The 21,419-nt window shown below is 44.9% G+C and overlaps 1 protein-coding gene across 1 annotated transcript in view; it reads right to left on the reverse strand.

The window, feature by feature from the left end:
• LOC126150544 (gustatory receptor for sugar taste 64e-like) overlaps nt 1-20,291 on the reverse strand; it is a 173,860-nt gene extending 153,569 nt beyond the window's left edge. The window contains exons 1-3 of the mRNA XM_049915883.1: nt 20,246-20,291; nt 16,140-16,290; nt 1,652-1,770 (exon numbers count right to left, since the gene is read on the reverse strand). Coding sequence (XP_049771840.1) covers nt 1,652-1,770; nt 16,140-16,290; nt 20,246-20,291 — 316 coding nt within the window. The remainder of the gene's footprint in view (nt 1-1,651; nt 1,771-16,139; nt 16,291-20,245) is intronic.
• Nucleotides 20,292-21,419: the final 1,128 nt, after the last annotated feature.

A 21,419-nucleotide genomic window follows, 5' to 3' on the forward strand; every position in this document is an offset into this window, starting at 1 on the left:
ATTGTAGTTGCTCCTTGATGTGCTGAATATTGTGACTAGGGTAAATTGACGTGCGAGCCGGTGACACTCGTGTTCCATCGGCGGATCATGCTGGCACCAGGAGTATCTCAACATCGCGCTGGCACTTCATAGAGACGCACAATGTGTGGACGATCATCCAGATGAAAAATGGCACCTCGATGCAGTCGTGTGACAGGCAACACGTTGTACTTTCACAGTCGCTCAGTCGCTAGCAGCGGTGACCTGAAGTCATACCCAATAGCCCCCCAACTCATACCACACAGTGCCGTGGCCCCCCTCCCCCCCCCCATACATCCCGTGCCGCCACCATACTCCCTGATGACGTAGTGCAGAACCGGGACTCTTCGCTAAAAACAAAAAACAATGTCAGGCCATTCATCAGCCGTCGGTACTTACCAATCACTGCACCACTACAAACGGAGCCGTTTGTGTTGTGGTGTGTTAACGGCGGCCCACACGTGGGACGGTAATTCCCTAGTCCAGCCGTTGCTAGACTCCGACCAATGGCGCGGGACAACACAGAATGTTACAGGGACTCCACTGCCTCTACTCTGATGACAGAGAAGGTGTGGAGGTGTTACGATGTGCTTGGTGCATAATTCACTCATCCTTCCTCGTATTGGGCAGACGTGGTAAATCGAAACCATGATACCCTGTATATATCTGGATACTGCATGATTCCACTTGCAGGTCTCATGGAGGCCCACAATGATGCCCCTTTCAAATTCTGTCAGGTCCTGATAATGCTGTCTCACACGAGAACGTAGCATCTATTTGTCCTTGACAGAGATCACTTAAAATCTAATGTTGTTCACGCCCCTTGTATACCCTACCACGTCTGTTAACAATACTAAAGACGAACAAAAAGATACAGGTGTTCGGTTTATCCGCGCGCTGTTCGAGAGTGTCATAATAGAGAATTATTGTGAAGACGGTTCGATGAACACTCTGCCAGGCACCTAAGTGTGATCTACAGATTTTCCATGTAGATGTAGCTGTAGATCGCTGATGTACTCTCTCTTCTGAGTGCTTCAGGCAATCCTTAGTAATGTTAACTTACTTCTTTCCTGTCAAGCGTTAACCGTGTATTCGGATACAATTGAAATATTGTTAATAATCCTTTCATGTCAAATGACCTTCATTTCTGGCTGCTAAGACGAAATACATGTAGTACTGCTAGAGCACTAGCGAGAAATGACAGTGCATGGAGCCACAATGGGGCGTTTTCGATCTGTAAAAACGTAACTTCAGTTGTTGTCGCAACAGGGAGTAATAATTCGAAATTCTGAATCCCTCGTTGTCCCTCCAGCCTAGTGCTAATGTAATGGTGGAGTGGAGACGTACTGTCTCAGGTGCGCGACCCGCCCTTGCGATCTGGCCTGGGTAGGATGAGTTAATGTCTTTTGTGTTGCCTTCCTCTGCGTCATTACCACCAAACGGCAGTAAAAGCTTTGACGCCGTGACTATCACCCGCTACCAGGACCTGTTTGATTGAGCAGTAGCACATCTCCTCCGTGCGCAGCTGTCACTAATCCGACTGCTAGGTCCTCCTAACTTATGCAGTTTTGAGCTGGCCAATTTGCAACACTCCTCGGCATGGGGTAACTTGTATGGACCCTGGGCTACTTACATGTGCGGCTGAAGGTGAGACCTTGCGAAGACATGTGCAGGCAGGTGAGAACAGCGAAGACCGTCGATCCCACCAGGCTAAACATGGCGTAGATCACTCGCAGACTTGTCCACTGGAATCTGCAACAGCGTATGTGTTTCAGGACACACTCTGGCGCTTCCTTAAATTTCATTCACATTTTGATGTAAGTAAACATATTCCTATTTAATGGTACGATATAATAAATTTTTATTGACAGCTGTATTGTAATGACATTTTTTTCTCCTAACAGGTCATTACACAATAACCAGTATTGAAATTCGTCAACAAATGTTTTACTAGATCACTATTCAAGAATAAAAAGGGAGTTAATCAGATCACGGACCCTGTTGAAAAATGCAAGTGCATTCTTAAGTTTTTTCCTATGACAAAATAGCGAACTTGAATCAGGATATGGAACTGATATGCTACTCTGGACATAATATGGACTAAATATTAACAAAAATAGTTGAGTGATAAAAGAGGAGGATATAGAGCCGAAAATTATTGCAATTTCTACGAATTACGTAGAAGTAGTGAAAGCTTTTTCTTATCTAAGATGTCGTAATGCATAATATGTACGAATCAAGAATGATATAAACGCAGACTGGCACAGAAAAGGAAAATTTTTCTAAATAAGCGTAATTTTCAAAAATTAATATCATTATACGAGGGTTGGAATTTAAAAAGTAGCAACTACACTCCTGGAAATGGAAAAAAGAACACATTGACACCGGTGTGTCAGACCCACCATACTTGCTCCGGACACTGCGAGAGGGCTGTACAAGCAATGATCACACGCACGGCACAGCGGACACACCAGGAACCGTGGTGTTGGCCGTCGAATGGCGCTAGCTGCGCAGCATTTGTGCACCGCCGCCGTCAGTGTCAGCCAGTTTGCCGTGGCAGACGGAGCTCCATCGCAGTCTTTAACACTGGTAGCATGCCGCGACAGCGTGGACGTGAACCGTATGTGCAGTTGACGGACTTTGAGCGAGGGCGTATAGTGGGCATGCGGGAGGCCGGGTGGACGTACCGCCGAATTGCTCAACACGTGGGGCGTGAGGTCTCCACAGTACATCGATGTTGTCGCCAGTGGTCGGCGGAAGGTGCACGTGCCCGTCGACCTGGGACCGGACAGCAGCGACGCACGGATGCACGCCAAGACCGTAGGATCCTACGCAGTGCCGTAGGGGACCGCACCGCCACTTCCCAGCAAATTAGGGACACTGTTGCTCCTGGGGTATCGGCGAGGACCATTCGCAACCGTCTCCATGAAGCTGGGCTACGGTCCCGCACACCGTTAGGCCGTCTTCCGCTCACGCCCCAACATCGTGCAGCCCGCCTCCAGTGTTGTCGCGACAGGCGTGAATGGAGGGACGAATGGAGACGTGTCGTCTTCAGCGATGAGAGTCGCTTCTGCCTTGGTGCCAATGATGGTCGTATGCGTGTTTGGCGCCGTGCAGGTGAGCGTCACAATCAGGACTGCATACGACCGAGGCACACAGGGCCAACACCCGGCATCATGGTGTTGGGAGCGATCTCCTACACTGGCCGTACACCACTGGTGATCGTCGAGGGAACACTGAATAGTGCACGGTACATCCAAACCGTCATCGAACCCATCGTTCTACCATTCCTAGACCGGCAAGGGAACTTGTTGTTCCAACAGGACAATGCACGTCCGCTTGTATCCCGTGCCACCCAACGTGCTCTAGAAGGTGTAAGTCAACTACCCTGACCAGCAAGATCTCCGGATCTGTCCCCCATTGAGCATGTTTGGGACTGGATGAAGCGTCGTCTCACGCGGTCTGCACGTCCAGCACGAACGCTGGTCCAACTGAGGCGCCAGGTGGAAATGGCATGGCAAGCCGTTCCACAGGACTACATCCAGCATCTCTACGATCGTCTCCATGGGAGAATAGCAGCCTGCATTGCTGCGAAAGGTGGATATACACTGTACTAGTGCCGACATGGTGCATGCTCTGTTGCCTGTGTCTATGTGCCTGTGGTTCTGTCAGTGTGATCATGTGATGTATCTGACCCCAGGAATGTGTCAATAAAGTTTCCCCTTCCTGGGACAATGAATTCACGGTGTTCGTATTTCAATTTCCAGGAGTGTATTTACTCACAACCGATACAAATGAGTTACATGTTTGCACCTGTTACTGTCCAAAGTTGTCATCAGCGTTGTGTAGTAACCGTTGCCAGCGATGTGGCAGGCGTAGTATACCGTTAGCAGAGCCTGTTCTGTTGATGGTGCGAATGGAGCGGTCTACTGCCTATTGAATCTCTGGAACAGTTCTCAAGCGAATTCCTCGAAATGATTCCTTCATCCTCGGAATCAAATCAAAGTCACAACGACTAAGTCCGGGGAGTATGGTGGATGGTACAGTACTTCCCAGTCCCATCGACCGAACAGAGCAGCCACAGCTTGCGCTGTATGCGCCCGCGCATTGTCGTGCAAAATGATGGTTGGGTTGCGCAGAAAGTGTCTCCGCTTCTTCCGCAAAGCTGGTCGCAGGTGATGCTCCAAACACGAACAGTAATACTGTGCACTGACGGTCTGCCGTGGAGGCACGTAATGCGTTAAGATAACACCATCACAGTCGTTAGGATAACACCATCACCATAACTTTAGACCGCTCCATTCGCACCATCAACAGAACAGACTCTGCTAACGGTCTACTACGCCTTCCACAACGCTGGTAACTGGTTTTACATAACGCTGGTGACTACTTTGAAGGACAGTAGCAGGTGCAGACATGTAACTCTTTTGTATCGGTTGTGAATAAATAGTTGCACACTACTTAAGTTCCAACCCTTGTAATTGGGCCATAGCTGATCCCAAGCCCGATTGAAAAAGGTGGAGGGGAAGGAATAACACTTCTTTCAAAAATCTTGGCTGACCTGGCCTGGCCCAGATGTGGAGAAGACCTCAGCAGCAGTGAAGACGTAGACGAAGAGTATCGGTATTGCAGAACTGACAGAAGAAAGACAAAAAGAAATAAAAGTAGCCACATACAACATAAGAACTATGAGACTAGCCGAAGACGTTGAGAGACAGGGACAAGAACTGCCAGACATTAAATGGGATGCCACGTGTACCTGTGAGTCACCTCTCCAAGGAGAAACTCCCCCACGAGGTCACATCTTACAAAATAGTGATGATTCTATCGTGTATGGAGTAGGTATTCTAGTCAACGATAATATCAAAGAATTCGTTTACCAAATGGTCTGCGTTTCTTCTAGAGTGACATACATTGTCCTCGAATTGAGCAGCAAATTTTCCATATAAATCATTCAGGTGTATGTTCCAAGCAGCAGTTCTGATGAAGGAATGTTGAATAACTATACAGAGGTGTCACTAAAACTAAAGATTCTGAGAAACACAACTGGGTATCATCATGAGAAATTTCACTGCAAAAGGAGGGCAAAGTAAGATGGAAACCCGTGGAACTTTGGTATCTATGCGTTACGCTGCAGAAATGGAAGAGGTGAACGAATGCCAGAATATCTTAGAGCTGAAAATCTCTCTTTTATGAATTCTTTCGTTGAGAAGCCCATCCAGCGTAAATGGACATCGATGAGCCCTGATGGTCAGACCAAGAATGAAGTAGACTTTGCGCACAAAACAAAAAATAAAACTGCAAAGATACGACTGTATTCGATAAATTCGACATCGGAGGCAACCTCAGGCTAGTTTGAGCGACCTTCACATTGATCTCATAATGGAACGATAAAAAGAGAAAATGACTTAGGAAAGTACAAAGCATCATTTCAGCTAACTTTATCTGAGATACGTGGTCCAACAGAAGATATGCAGTCCTTAGAAGTCAAAGAACTTGCTGAGAAAATGACAACAGACATCAAAATTGCAGCACTCCAGAAGTCTAACAAGAACTCACAACTATCAGTTAATACCATTCAGATCATCAAATAAAGGAAGGCAATGATCAGGGTTACAGCAGAGTATACAGCTCTTAATAAGACTGTCCGGAAAGATACAAGAAAAGATATGAGGGAATTTAACAATAATCTGACATGCAGACGATTGAAAACAGCCGAAATATGACAATTTTAAATACAGTATGTCTACAGGGAGAACTAATATTACGAAACTCAAGAATAAGAAAAGAGTGATAGACACGGATAGACATAATATTACTGAATTTTTTAGAGATTTCTACCATGAATTGTATACTGCAACCACAGACAGACCGTCAGAGCAAGAACAAGCAGCTCTGAATGATGCACAGGAAGAAACACTGGAAGTAATCACTGCTACAGTTGAAAATCCGCTTAAACAACTAAAACAAAATCCCCTGGGGAGGATATGATAACAAACTAAATCTGAAACTAGGTTCAAGTAACCCGTTGGGAGCTGTGGGGATACTTATCAACAAATGCATCAACTCCGCAAGGATAACAGAAAAATGGAAAAAAATGTTGAAGTGGTACTACTCCACAAAAAAGGGTGATAAGGAAAACTTCTAGGACTATCGTCCGGTCAGTTTATTACCACAACGTTACAAACTCCTGATTAAAATAGTAACAAACCACGTCACAAGAGAACTGGATGTATACCAACCTGTTGCGCAACGTTGGAATTCGGGAAGCTGTTTCGCCTATGCATCACATCGAGGCTCACCTTCTTCTCGAAAAAATAACTGAGTGTAACAGCCGGATTCATCTGGCCTTTAAAGAATAACGAAAACCTTTCGACTCCGTGGAAGTTTGTAATATCATGAAGGTCCTTGAAAACGCTAGGATAAATTCAAAGTATATAAATCCCCTGAAATACGTCTGTGAACAGGCGACTATGAAAGAATGTATGAAAACCTTATCACCAGTACGATTCCAGCAGGGAAAGGAGTTCGCCAAAATCACACCATTTCTCTGAAACTGTTCACCCTTGCATTGGAGGATGTATTCAAATTACTTGGCTGGAGTAACAGAAGAATAAAAGTCAGTGAGTCATGTCTGAATTATGTACGCTTTGCCGATGGTGTTATACTCATAAGTGAAGATTTGAAATAACAAAAGAGTATGATCCAAGAACTAGAAGTTGTCTCTGTGAAGACTGACTTGGAAATAAACAGCAATAGAACAAAAATGCTAATCACAGTCAACCAACCACTTACAGCAGAAGCTGTTGACGAATACATCTACCTTAGCCACAAAATTAAACTAGGGAGAAATAATCAAAATGTAAGAATTGCTCGCAGAATATGACTGAGTTGGGCAGCACTCCAGAAGCTAAGATTTATCCTGACCGACAAGGATGTCCGAAATTACCGCAAGGCTAAGGTCTAAAATATGAGCCTACTACCAGTTACAACCTACAGCCTGGAAATTATGACTCTAAAGTAGTCGTAAGCTACAGCGCACACAACGAGCCTTGGAGCGCCAGATGCTTGGAGTCAGTCAGACATTAGAAGGAGAAGAAAAGTAACAGAAATCTTGGAGAAAACTGCAAGACTGACGTGGCACTGGGTCGAACACGTAGCTCGACGAGATCAGGTAATCTGCAACAATTGTTCACTGCAGGTTATTACGGGCCCACACGAGGGGCATTGGAAGATCCCAATAATGACGTGAAGCTGGAACACGATGGTACCAGGTGGCTCAAAACGGAAGACAGTGGAAGCATATGGAAGAGGCCTACATCCAGCAGAGGACTGACATAGGCTGAACAAGACGGGATAGGATATGAGGCGATCTCTGCAATAAGAACGCAATAATTTCTTATGGGTTTGTATTTACTCTTTAACGTTTTTCTCGTTCTGGTGATCTCATGAAACAAAACAAGAATGATTTTTGATAAAACTTCAAACATGTTTTCGTGCACTAGTGCCATATTGATAAATACCGCCGTACGTTTTGGACAGAAGACAGACGCACTGCGATGTGCAGATTGTGTTACTTTGCTCATGGAGACGGAAGAATATTTAGAGAAACTCCTCAGTACGATGAAAAGAACTTTGTGGAACAATTATAGTTTAAGAATAAACAAAAGAGTCGAAAGTGACGATAAGCATACGCAGTACTGAAGAAGAAAACGAATCTCCAACGGCGACACCGGGCGAGTCGGCGCAGCGGTCGGCGCACTGCACTCGCATGCGAGTGGACGGCGGTTCGGATCCCTGTCCGGCGGTCCAAGTTTAAGTTTTCTGTGATTTCCTCCCCAGGGGATTTTGTTTTAGTTGTTTAAGCGGATTTTCAACTGTAGCAGTGATTACTTCCAGTGTTTCTTCCTGTGCATCATTCAGAGCTGCTTGTTCTTGCTCTGACGGTCTGTCTGTGGTTGCAGTATACAATTCATGGTAGAAATCTCTAAAAAATTCAGTAATATTATGTCTATCCGTGTCTATCACTCTTTTCTTATTCTTGAGTTTCGTAATATTAGTTCTCCCTGTAGACATACTGTATTTTTATATACAAATATCAGGACGGTTCCTTTGAAATAGGCCGATTTCCTTGTCCACCCTTCGTAACCCGAGGTTGTGCTCCGTCTCTGATGATCTCGTTGTGGACGGGACGTTAAACTTCAGTCTTTCTCCTTCCTTGCTTCTTTCCTTCTAATAATTAGAATTTGAAGTGATGTGTTAGAAGTGAAACAAGAATTTATGTTTTTTTTCCGGAAGCTAAAGCACAAAGCATGGTAGAAGACGGAAAGAAATTTCGAGCAAAATGCAGACGCCATAATCGCATTTCATTTTAGAAAGAACTTATCCAACAGCAAGAAAATCATTCTGGAAATAAGGAAACGGATTATGAAAGCGTTTTATTGGATTTATTACGGCGAGCGCAAACGCCAAGGACACTCGGCACCTTTAAACACTCTGTCACTTGGAGGACAACCAGATCTCAGCTGCCTTTCCGAAGATCTCGCCATCACTCACGGTGGTTGGATCAAAAACGTCACAAGGGTCCCTGGTTCGGAAAGGAACGAGTCGAAAGCTACAAGTGAAAGTCATTTGGGTACTTCTGACAGTGGAACATATGTACCGTTACCGTTAATGCTAAGAATATAGTATACGCAACTTTTAGAGATGGTAGTGTGGACCAAAACAAGATAAAACGTCCGCTAAACGTGCTCTGAAATGCATACCTTAAGAGCTATGAGCTCTGGTTCTATACAGGAGATGCGTTTTAGACTAGCGAAGATGAGCAAGTGCTCGTACCTTCTCAGGTATGCATTTTACAGCCCATGTTTACTGGACCTTTTTTCTTGCTTTGGTCCATACTACCACCTCTGAAAGTTTCCTACCCTACATTATCAGCAACAACGGTACCGGTATATGTGTTTCACTGTCACAGGTATCAAAACTGTTTTCGCTCGTAACTTTCGACTCCTTCGTTTCTGGTACACAGACCGTCACCTCAAATTGATACATTTATCCTTCACCTTCTTGAAAGTTAAAAACATCATCAATGGATCACCTTCTATATACATACACTATGTGATAAAAAGTATCCGGACACCTGCCTCAAAATGACTTACAAGTTCGTGGCGCCCTCCATCGGTAATGCTGGAATTCAACATGGTGTCCGCCCACCCTTAGCCTTGATGACAGCTTCCACTCTCGCAGGCATACGTTCAGTCAGATGCTGAAAGGTTTCTTGGGGAATGGCAGACCATTCAGGTATCGATGTCGAACGGTGAGGCCTGGCACGAAGTCGGCGTTCCAAAATATCCCAAAGGTGTTCCATAGGATTCAGGTCAGTCCATTACAGGGAAGGTTGCATACGTGGAAGAAGCCTGGAGATACTGACAGGTTTCAGATAGATTATATAATGGTAAGACAGAGATTTAGGAAGCAGGTTTTAAATTGTAAGACATTTTCGGGGGCAGATGTGGACTCTGACCACAATCTATTGGTCCTGAACTGTAGATTAAAACTGAAGAAACTGCAAAACGGTAGCAATTTAAGAAGATGGGACCTGGATAAACTGACTAAACCATAGGTTTTACAGTTCCAGGGAGAGCGTAAGGGAACAATTGACAGGAACGGGGGAAAGGAATACAGCAGAAGAAGAATGGGTAGCTTTCAGGGATGAAGAAGTGAAGGCAGCAGAGGATGAAGTAGGTAAAAAGATGAGGGCTAATAGAAATCCTTGGGTAACAGAAGAGATATTGGAATTAATTGATGAAAGGAGAAAATATAAAAATGCAGTAAATGAAGCAGGCAAAAGGGAATACAAACGTCTCAATAATGAGATCGACAGGAAGTGCAAAACGGCTAAGCAGGGATGGCTAGATGACAAATGTAAGGATGTAGAGACTTATCTCACTAGCGGTAAGACAGATACTGCCTACAGGAAAAGTAAAGCGACCTTTGGAGAAAAGAGAACCACTTGCATGAATATCAAGAGCTCAGATGGAAACCCAGTTCTAAGCAAAGAAGGGAAAGCAGAAATGTGGAAGGAGTATATAGAGGGTCTATACAAGGGCAATGATCTTGAGGTCAATATTATGGAAATGGATGAGGATGTAGATGAAGATGAAATGGGAGATATGATACTGCGCGAAGAGTTTGACAGAGAACTGAAAGACCTAAGTCGAAACAAAGCCCCGGGAGTAGACAACATTCCATTAGAACTACTTGTTGGAAGAGCCAACTCTCACAAAACTCCACCATCTGGTGGGCAAGATGTATGAGACAGGCGAAATACCCTCAGACTTCAAGAAGAATATAATAATTCCACTGTTTGGTGTACCTAATGTACTACCAAAATGATAACATTGAATATTAATACGACATCTCAGTGTCTTGGCTACACTGATTAATACTTCAGGGAAGAGAACTTCAGATTGTCTCACTTGGTGTTGTGCTTCTGTAGAAAGATATGGACTTTCAGTGCAGCTACGTGCATCCTACTGTGCTACAACCATGATGCAATCCTTCCCTTTCCTTTCCTAGTTCTTGTAAAATGGTAGAGACATATACAGTGCGTGTACACTTTATGTCATTTATTAATATGTTTTGTACTCATTGCGTATCCTAGTTCTTGTAAAATGCTAAAAAAAATATATACATTGCGGGTGGACTTTATGTCATTTGTTAATATGATTTGTACTCATTGCGTATACATTTTGTCATTGCTTGATATGTTCTGTACTACAGTGCGTATGCACTTTATGTCATTTGTTAATATGTTTTTTACTCATTGCGTATACATTTTATCATTTCTTGATATGTTCTGTACTCAGTGCATGTGCACTCTATTTCATTTTATGTTCTGCACTTATATATATGTATATACTCTGTGACTGTAAACTTAGTTAACTAAGAAAAATTTGTTGCTCATGGCAAGTCCAATTGAATCACCATCGCTGCCAAATTTTTGCCCCCCCCCCCCCCCCAGTGGAGGGTTATGTAAGAGGTCCGAGCAAATGTAATTTCGATGTATTGCTCATGCACTGCCTGCGATATGCAAGGTATAGGAGAATCTCTGACCAGAGAGCAGTGTTGACTGCAGTAGGAACTGTGTAGCTGTAGCAGTAAGTTGTTGCTAGTCAGGAGTCTGCTCTGGTCTGGTATGGTGTATTGTGTTGGCTGGCCCGGTCGCGGTGCAGCGATGCCGGAGCCTGAGTATTATTGTACAAGGTAAAAAGCGGCCTCGCGCATATGTAGTAATGTTATCTCAAGTCGCATGTAAATGTTTTAAAACTCTCGTAATAATAATCTTCCTCATAAAAAGTAACTTTTAACAACCATTCATTTCAATTTAAAGAATTTACTAATTTCTCCCATCCATGATCATCCCGATTATAGCAATAGAAAAATCAGTTGCTTTCTTTCATAAATGACAGATAGGTCGGCCAGCATTGCACAGAGCTGTGCCGGAAAAATTTATTGTAAGAGCAGATATATCCGGCGACTTCATTGAGGTAAGAATTTTTCCTTTTTTTATTCAGAATGATCTTTCAGGGCCATGATGCAGCACTGCTGTCGTCCAAAATTTATCAGGTTAAATTCACAGTGAATTACTGAAAAGTTATAAGTGAGCAACAATTTAATTGAGAGGTTAGTTACATTGTTTTATTACTAGGTTACTGAATTTATTTTTTTATTGGGACGTTACACTAAATGTGAACGACATAATTATAATTTTTACTGTTGAGAGGTTTAGGAATTTTTCTGTTGTGAGGTTACGCTAAGTGTGAATGAATTTTGAGCTTGGATTAAATCAGAAAGAATTTTGTGTGAGAGGTTCCCAGGTTGCTCTCTCACGATGTCTAATGATTACTGAGGTCGCTGATATTGAGTACCTGGCAGTAGGTGGCAGCACAATGCACCTAATATGAAAAACGTATGTTTTTGGGGGTGTCCGGATACTTTTGATAACATAATGTACGTGATTGAAGGTGTTGCTTCTTACGCACACGTCGTGATATTTACTACCATTCGTTCCCATCCTCTTCAAGAAAGAGAAATCAAATATATCTGTCAAGACGTATAATGTTCTCCGTAACGTTGTTGAACATGGGTATAGCGGCAGCACGAGTACCTGCACTTCAGCAGGGATTCCCTCACTGCTTTTCTTGTCGAGACTGTAGCAACACGTTTTATGTTGGAAGTATGTATTAAGAGTCTATTCTGTGGACTCTACATGGTGATTGCAGCGTAGGGGCTCAAGCTCACCGAAGAACGTTTCTGAGGTCGTCAGCTAACATATGAACAACAGTTTCTAATGCTTTTTTTTTCCTCTGACGATATAGAGTACTATGCAGTTTCCTCCACAGAATCATTGGGCTCATATCGCTGCACACGATGACTCATATCGCTGCACACGATGAAACGAGGGTGACTCATATGGGCAATGCGTACACATTGCTTAATCTCCATTGCACAACTTGCTATATTCTTCATAGCATTCAGGCGTCGGAATGGTCTTGAGATGTTTGCCAACAGCATCTCTATCGTCCATCACTTGACGGAACTTATTAGTCAACCACAGAATGGAACCACCATCAATCGGATAGTTTGTGCGTGTGTTGTAAGGTCATGGATTTAACAGGATGCTCACTAAGTTCATGAATTTTTACCATTTATTGTTGGCTTGCTAGTTATGAGCTGCCGTTGAGTTTCTGCATAACACACAGTACGTCACGATCTACATGTATAATTTTGCTACAAGTTGTACGGCTTGATTTAATCTTTAGCGGCTGTGATGAGTACACCACAAACAATAGATGATGTGGTGAGAGTCCAGGACCCACCATCTGACAAATACGTTTTAGTTTGTCAATCATCATGGGTGCGATTACGTCGATGAGGGTGAAGTAGTGCTTCATGTCGTTTAGGGGTGCTGTTTTTCCATGTACACTCCTGGAAATGGAAAAAAGAACACATTGACACCGGTGTGTCAGACCCACCATACTTGCTCCGGACACTGCGAGAGGGCTGTACAAGCAATGATCACACGCACGGCACAGCGGACACACCAGGAACCGCGGTGTTGGCCGTCGAATGGCGCTAGCTGCGCAGCATTTGTGCACCGCCGCCGTCAGTGTCAGCCAGTTTGCCGTGGCATACGGAGCTCCATCGCAGTCTTTAACACTGGTAGCATGCCGCGACAGCGTGGACGTGAACCGTATGTGCAGTTGACAGACTTTGAGCGAGGGCGTATAGTGGGCATGCGGGAGGCCGGGTGGACGTACCGCCAAATTGCTCAACACGTGGGGCGTGAGGTCTCCACAGTACATCGATGTTGTCGCCAGTGGTCGGCGAAAGGAGCACGTGCCCGTCGACCTGGGACCGGACCGCAGCGACGCACGGATGCATGCCAAGACCGTAGGATCCTACGCAGTGCCGTAGGGGACCGCACCGCCACTTCCCAGCAAATTAGGGACACTGTTGCTCCTGGGGTATCGGCGAGGACCATTCGCAACCGTCTCCATGAAGCTGGGCTACGGTCCCGCACACCGTTAGGCCGTCTTCCGCTCACGCCCCAACATCGTGCAGCCCGCCTCCAGTGGTGTCGCGACAGGCGTGAATGGAGGGACGAATGGAGACGTGTCGTCTTCAGCGATGAGAGTCGATTCTGCCTTGGTGCCAATGATGGTCGTATGCGTGTTTGGCGCCGTGCAGGTGAGCGCCACAATCAGGACTGCATACGACCGAGGCACACAGGGCCAACACCCGGCATCATGGTGTGGGGAGCGATCTCCTACACTGGCCGTACACCACTGGTGATCGTCGAGGGGACACTGAATAGTGCACGGTACATCCAAACCGTCATCGAACCCATCGTTCTACCATTCCTAGACCGGCAAGGGAACTTGCTGTTCCAACAGGACAATGCACGTCCGCATGTATCCCGTGCCACCCAACGTGCTCTAGAAGGTGTAAGTCAACTACCCTGGCCAGCAAGATCTCCGGATCTGTCCCCCATTGAACATGTTTGGGACTGGATGAAGCGTCGTCTCACACGGTCTGCACGTCCAGCACGAACGCTGGTCCAACTGAGGCGCCAGGTGTAAATGGCATGGCAAGCCGTTCCACAGGACTACATCCAGCATCTCTACGATCGTCTCCATGGGAGAATAGCAGCCTGATTTGCTGCGAAAGGTGGATATACACTGTACTAGTGCCGACATTGTGCATGCTCTGTTGCCTGTGTCTATGTGCCTGTGGTTCTGTCAGTGTGATCATGTGATGTATCTGACCCCAGGAATGAGTCAATAAAGTTTCCCCTTCCTGGGACAATGAATTCACGGTGTTCTTATTTCAATTTCCAGGAGTGTAGTTGTCAAAAGTAATCATATTTTAATCATCTCAGTATAATATACGATGTATAGGTCTGTAAACATCACGAACACACTACACAGACTTGTATCAAGTGAAATTCGTTACTGATAGGCGCAGCACTGCTTTCTGTTCTTCATTGTTGGCTGTCGGTTGTTAAACGGATTTCAACACCTGTGAGCCGGCCGAAGTGGCCGAGCGGTTCTAGGCGCTACAGTTCGGAACCGCGCGACCGCTACGGTCGCAGGTTCGAATCCTGCCTCGGGCATGAATGTGTGTAATGTCCTTAGGTTAGTTAGGTTTAAGTAGTTCTAAGTTCTATGGGACTGATGACCTCAGAAGTTAAGCCCCATAGTGCTCAGAGCCATTTGAACCATTTTAACACCTATGACAGTGGAAGACCGATGTGGGGAAGGGTATGGGATGGCCGTTTGAAGCGCTACCGAAACCAGTTACAGGTCGGGTAGAGTCCGCTTTTCCGTTAGACACAGCACTAAAATTTAACACGATGTTATAAATGAGAGACCTGTGACACGTACTGTGTACACTGATTGCTGGTTTAGTCAAAAACCAAAGATTCAGGCTGTTTCGCTATTTCATCGCTGGTCGCTGTACTGCGAAAAGTATTGACTAACTTTTACGTTTCTTTCCAGAGAGCTTAGAATATGAGCCATGTAGTCCCCCAGAATTTGGCCTTCTGCGTGCTTGCACACGCCCGTTAATTGCTAGTCCATATGTTTCAACGCGACAAACACAACATTACTACTTAGGCGAAAAAACTGTACAAACAAAAGTATGTCGCAAAAAAGGTTAGCCTTTGATTTACATTGTTGTCCTATTTGTACGAGTACCAACATCTTAAATACAAAACTCTATTGGTACCAACGTCGTCCCCATAAGAGGTCAACAAATTTTCACCTTAAGACACAAAGGAATTACAGACATTAGCCGCGAGTTGACTTTACTTTAAATCAATGGAGAAAGTTGAAAACTTTTGCCAGACGGGGATTCGATCCCGTGTCTCCCGATTACGAGGCAGATGCTCTGAGCACCGAGTCATCCGGACACAGTGTTGAGTGCATCTGCACAGACTACCCCAGCACGTCTCCCGTCAGACCCAAATTCTCATCTTATCCATACACTACTAACGTAGTGCCCGTTGCCCATTACCCTCATTACTCGCAACATTTCGCCAGTTCCCGTAAGACTTCGATCCAGGTGTGCATCTGCAATGAAGAGATACGTCCGAAAGAACAGACACGCGATGCGACCAATGATCTGCTCCGTGCAGCTGTAACGACCACTTTAGCCGGATGGCGTAGTGGTGAGAGCACCTGCCTAATAAACAGGAGACCTGGATTCGAATACCGGTCCGGCACAAATTTTCGAGTTTTCCCATTGATCTCAATCAACGCCTATTCGCATCCAGTGTCTGTAATTCCTTTTTGTCTTAATTCACAGTGACTGCTGGATCAAAATGGTGTCTGTTCTTTCGGACATGTGGCTTTTTAAGAGGCTGTGTGCTCTGATAAGAAAATTTTCGAAAGTAAAGAGGCGAAAATATGCGCTATAGTTACAACCGTGTGAGGCAGTGTGGATGAGTAACATGTGCCGCGCAATCATTCACGAAGCAAGGATGCCACTGTCAATAGTTTCAGTGAACGTAAAGTTGGAAAAACGAAACGCACTAGGGTGCTGAGCTGGCGCGTTACCTCAGTGAGTGGGGGGAGGGAGCTCGCACGCCGTGCACGGGCATGATGGCGAAGCACTGCGCCATGGCCAGCACCCAGCTGACCGCGCGGTGGAACGAGTCGGCCTCGCTCGCGCCGGCGGACCTGATGGGCGTGGCCCACGTCTTGTGGCCTGGTGGCAGACAACACGCACTGCTCACCGCCTCTGAAACTGCTTAAGTACACACTAAACAATACAGTGAAATACACCCCGTCCGTCCAGAATGCTTCGAGACTGGAGTAATACAAAATAGACAACAGTTAAGATGGTGGTTTTAATGCTTCTGGTGTTCTACACAGGCTCCATTTGAGTACTACGCACAGAACGTTCATTCAACCTTGCGAAACTGATGGAAATGTTCTTCTCTGGGATGTTGTTCAGCTGGCTTGAATACCGGTTGCTCGACAAAGTGTTCACCCTTCATGTGAATGTCATGTTGAAACGTCCCCTTTGAACAATTATACAAGACTGTGCTTAAACTGACAAACAATATTTTTAGCGCAACGCAATCTGACTTTCAGAAATCCCTACAAAAGAATGGCCCTGACTAACATTAACCTATGCGTTTCACAAATTGCTTACCTCACAAAAATCTTGGTTACTCGAACTACTGCCATACAGCGAGCGCCACTACTCCCAGCTAAATAAAAGATTCAAACTACGGAACGCACTAACTACTAATAGGGATAGTTAGCAAATGAAAGATTTTAATAGAGAACAAACAATGTATTTACCTTAATATCATCAAAAGTCATAATATATGTAATTTCAAAACTCCGCCATTTCCTTCCACACATCCACCACTGCTGGCGGCTCACCTCCAACTGTGCAACGCTACGCGCTGTTCACGTCCAGCTGCCCAACACTACAATGGCTGACAACAATGCAAACTAGCCACAGACTGCACACAGCACAGCCAGTGATTTTCATACAGAGCGCTGCGTAACGTTGCCAATAAGAAAACATAAACAGCCTACTTACATAAAGAAAACAAAACAGCCTAATTACATAGCCCCCATGCTCCCCACAAAAAATTTTACAAATTGTTTTGGGCAGTGGCCAATAATGATTTGATAAAATTTTTCATAATTACAATAACAAAGATATCAAATGCACACACTTATTTATACAATGTTGGTCAAAAGCTAAAATTTTCTCACAGTCCATAAAGACAGTCCAGATTGTTCATCACAGTAAAATTTCAGTGTTTTTTTTTTCAAAGTCTGAGCAGTAAAAGACAATGCACACGGAAGTAGTGGATTTCCATGCAGTCTTGAAGAAGTAGTGTTGTCCTTCCAACGGAAAGACAGTGCTGACTCTTGACATGCAGACAGGTAATGGGCCACAACAGAGCAAACCCACAGCAGAGTCAGTCGAAGTTTTGAAGAATATTGGTAGGTAGGTCATCACAGAGTAGACCCACTGTAGTCCTGGTAGAGAGTATGGTATTGGTGGGCCACCAGAGGTGCAGACCCACTGCAGTCCTTGTAGAGATAATGGTATTGGTGGGCCATCAAAGATGCAGACCACTATAGTCCTTGTAGAAATAATGGTACTGGTGAGTCAGCAAAGGTGTAGACCCACTGTAGTCCTTGTAGAAATAATGGTGTTGGTGAGTCAGCAAAGGTGTAGACCCACAGTAGTCCTTATAGAAATAATGGTATTGTTGGCAAATTGCTTACCTCACAAAAATCTTGGTTACTCGAACTACTGCAATACAGCGAGCGCCACTACTGCCAGCTAAATAAAAGATTCAAACTACGGAACGCACTAACTACTAATAGGGATAGTTAGAAAATGAAAGATTTTAATAGAGAACAAACAATGTATTTACCTTAATATCATCAAAAGTCATAATATATGTAATTTCAAAACTTCGCCATTTCCTTCCACACATCCACCACTGCTGGCGGCTCACCTCCAACTGCGCAACGCTACGCGCTGTTCACGTCCAGCTGCCCAACACTACAATGGCTGACAACAATGCAAACTAGCCACAGACTGCACACAGCACAGCCAGTGATTTTCATACAGAGCGCTACGTAACGTTGCCAATAAGAAAACATAAACAGCCTACTTACATAAAGAAAACCTAAACAGCCTACTTACAATGTCATGTTTTCGTATTCGTAACATAAAGTCTAGTCACTCCTAATCTACACTACTGGCCATTAAAATTGCTACACCACGAAAATGACGTGGTAAAGACGCGATATTTAACCAACAGGAGGAAAATGCTGTGATATGCAAATGATTAGCTTTTCAGAGCATTCACGCAAGGTTGGTACCGGTGGCGACACCTACAACGTGCTGATATGAGGAAAGTTTCCAACTGATTTCTCATACACAAACAGCAGTTGACCGGCGTTGCCTGGTGAAACGTTGTTGTGATGCCTCGTGTAAGGAGGAGAAATGCGTACCATCAAGTTTCTGACTTTGATAAAGGTCGGATTGTAGCCTATCGCGATTGCGGTTTATCGTATCGCGACACTGCTGCTCGCGTTGGTCGAGATCCAATGACTATCCCAACGGCCTCGTATCACTAGCAGTCGAGATGACAGGCATCTTATCCGCATGGCTGTAACGGATCGTGCAGCCACGTCTCGATCACTGAGTCAACAGATGGGGCCGTTTTCAAGACGACAACCATCTGCACGAACAGTCCGACGACGTTTGCAGCAGCATGGAGTATCAGCTCGGAGACCATGGCTGTGGTTACCCTTGACGCTGCATCACAGACAGGAGCGTCTGCGATGGTGTACTCAACGACGAACCTGGATACATGAATGGGAAAACGTCATTTTTTTCGGATGAACCCAGGTCCTGTTTACAATATCATGATGGTCGCATCCGTGTTTGGCGACATTGCGGTGAACGCACATTGGAAGCGTGTATTCGTCATCGTCATACTGGCGTATCAACCGGCGTGTTGGTATGGGGTGCCATTGGTTACACGTCTCGGTCACCTTTTGTTCGCATTGACGGCGCTTCGAACAGTGTACATTACATTTCAAATGTGTTACGACCTGTGGCTCTAGCCTTCATTCGATCGCTGCGAATCCCTACATTTCAGCAGGATAATGCACGACCGCATGTTGTAGGTCCTGCACGGGCCTTTCTGGATACAGAAAATTTTTGACTGCTGCCCTGGCCAGCACATTCTCCAGATCTCTCACCAACTGAAAACGTCTGGTCAATGGTGGCCGAGCAACTGACTCGTCACAATACGCTAGTCACTACTCTTGATGAACTGAGGTATTGTGTTGAAGCTGCATGGGCACCTGTACCTGTACACGCCATCCAAGCTCTGTTCGACTCAATGCCCAGATGTATCAAGGCCGTTATTACGGCCAGAAGTGGTTGTTCTGGGTACTAATTTGTCAGGATCTATGCATCCAAATTGCATGAAAATGTAATCACATGTCAGTTCTAGTATAATGATTTTGTCCAATGAATACCCGTTTATCATCTGCATTTCTTCTTGGTGTAACAATTTTAATGGCCAGTAGCGTATTTTCCCAGAAAATAATTGTTTGCGTTTTGCATTTCAATCAAATCGCGGCAGGTGCTCAACACGTCATTGTTTTCGTACGATATTCAACATCTACGGGACAAACTTTGTACACAATTTTCGCTTCCTCAAATCGTTCTAGACACTGTCTTGAACACCTTATTTAGAGATGTTGCTCCATTGCGATTTGTGGCACAAGATCTGAGACATACTATAGTCACAAGTCCAGTGTTTAACATTACCTGCTCACAACTGAGTGGCCGAATGCACACCTGTTGTTTGCAATAGTTACTTCAAGTTGCCACACCAGTTACTGTGCTGACGTCGCTTACAAAATTAGTCTCTGAACTTTTTGAACGGACAATGACGCGCATATTTTGTGCCGTTATGTCAATTTTTGAAACATTGGGGAAAGCCAGAATCACTCCCAGTCACCAGTCTTTCTCTGCACTGTACTTGAATATCGCGTACAAGCAAGTCTCTACTTCAGATTTCTCTTTTATCCATTTTTTTGCTATGAAACCATGTGTAAAAGACTGATAATAATCGACAATACACATCAATCCGCAAACATACTTGAAAATATTTTCCGTGATGTTTCTTTAACATATGGTTTCGCCATCCACCCGTACATTAACGTATACTGACCTTGTTTAAGAGTAATATCCACTCGTTTTTACAGCCATGATCAACAGCACACTTGTATGCTATTGCTCTTACCAGAGGCAATAGGTTCAGATCAAAGTGATGGAAGACTTTTCATCAGCACAATTTGTTCTGCAAAAAGGCGGCTGATTGCGGCATACAGTTCCTAATCCCTATACTACGCATCGGTATCCTGAGATTAAAATCAGACATCTTCAATAAGTCTAACAGGGTAAGTACTTGTGATAATGATGAAATAGTTCTCGGGCGAACGTTCAGATGTCAGTGTCCAATGGACACAATACTTCCGCGAACGATTGCATTCCCTTGATCAGGCACAGGGCTTGTATCTTCTCCCATCCCCACCCTGATCTGTCGCTCTGTGTTCTGTCTTGTTAGGCTGCTGCAGTCTTGTGTTTTTGGTGTTCTTGGCAACGACGCTGATGGGAACACTGGGTCTGACCTGGCGTCTATCAGATTCCCCAGCAGCCGTGGAACACTGCCTATCGGTACTACACAGAATGTAATACGACCATAGTGACTTCCTGACACAGACGTCTAACTTTTGGGACTGTGTCATTAAACAGCATATCGAGTATCAAAGAAAGGAACCACCGATCGATCATGACAGTGGCTAGTTCTATCTAACGCCTGGGAACCCGAATTGAGTCTGATTAAGAAGGGGGAGGAGACGTCCCACAATGAATTGACTCCGGGGTCGGTTGGAGCAGTAGCAGAGACGTCGCCAGCACGCATCCCTGGGCGCGAACCTCGGACAGAGAGACCTGTCGGTGGGAGGAGGGGGCACGAGATGCTGGACGTCAGAGGGTTGAGGGGGGGGGGGGGATTGCGGAGTAGAAAATACAAAATCCTACGCCAGCTCCTATACTATCTGTTCATAAGCACACCTGATGATCACAGCATGGTCTTTTAGCGAAACATTGTACCTGTTCCACACTGACCTCCAGCTGTTCAAACGTGAAGTATTTCGTCGTGAACTAAGTTGAGAGCAGTTGAAAAATCATATTTGTGATACTGTTGGCAGCGATTCGTTTGTCGGACAGCGGTGTTAATCTCTACTGTCCACGACCTCACGACCTGTTAC

This window comes from Schistocerca cancellata, chromosome 2 (assembly GCF_023864275.1).
Source record: "Schistocerca cancellata isolate TAMUIC-IGC-003103 chromosome 2, iqSchCanc2.1, whole genome shotgun sequence".
Taxonomy (NCBI): domain Eukaryota; kingdom Metazoa; phylum Arthropoda; class Insecta; order Orthoptera; family Acrididae; genus Schistocerca; species Schistocerca cancellata.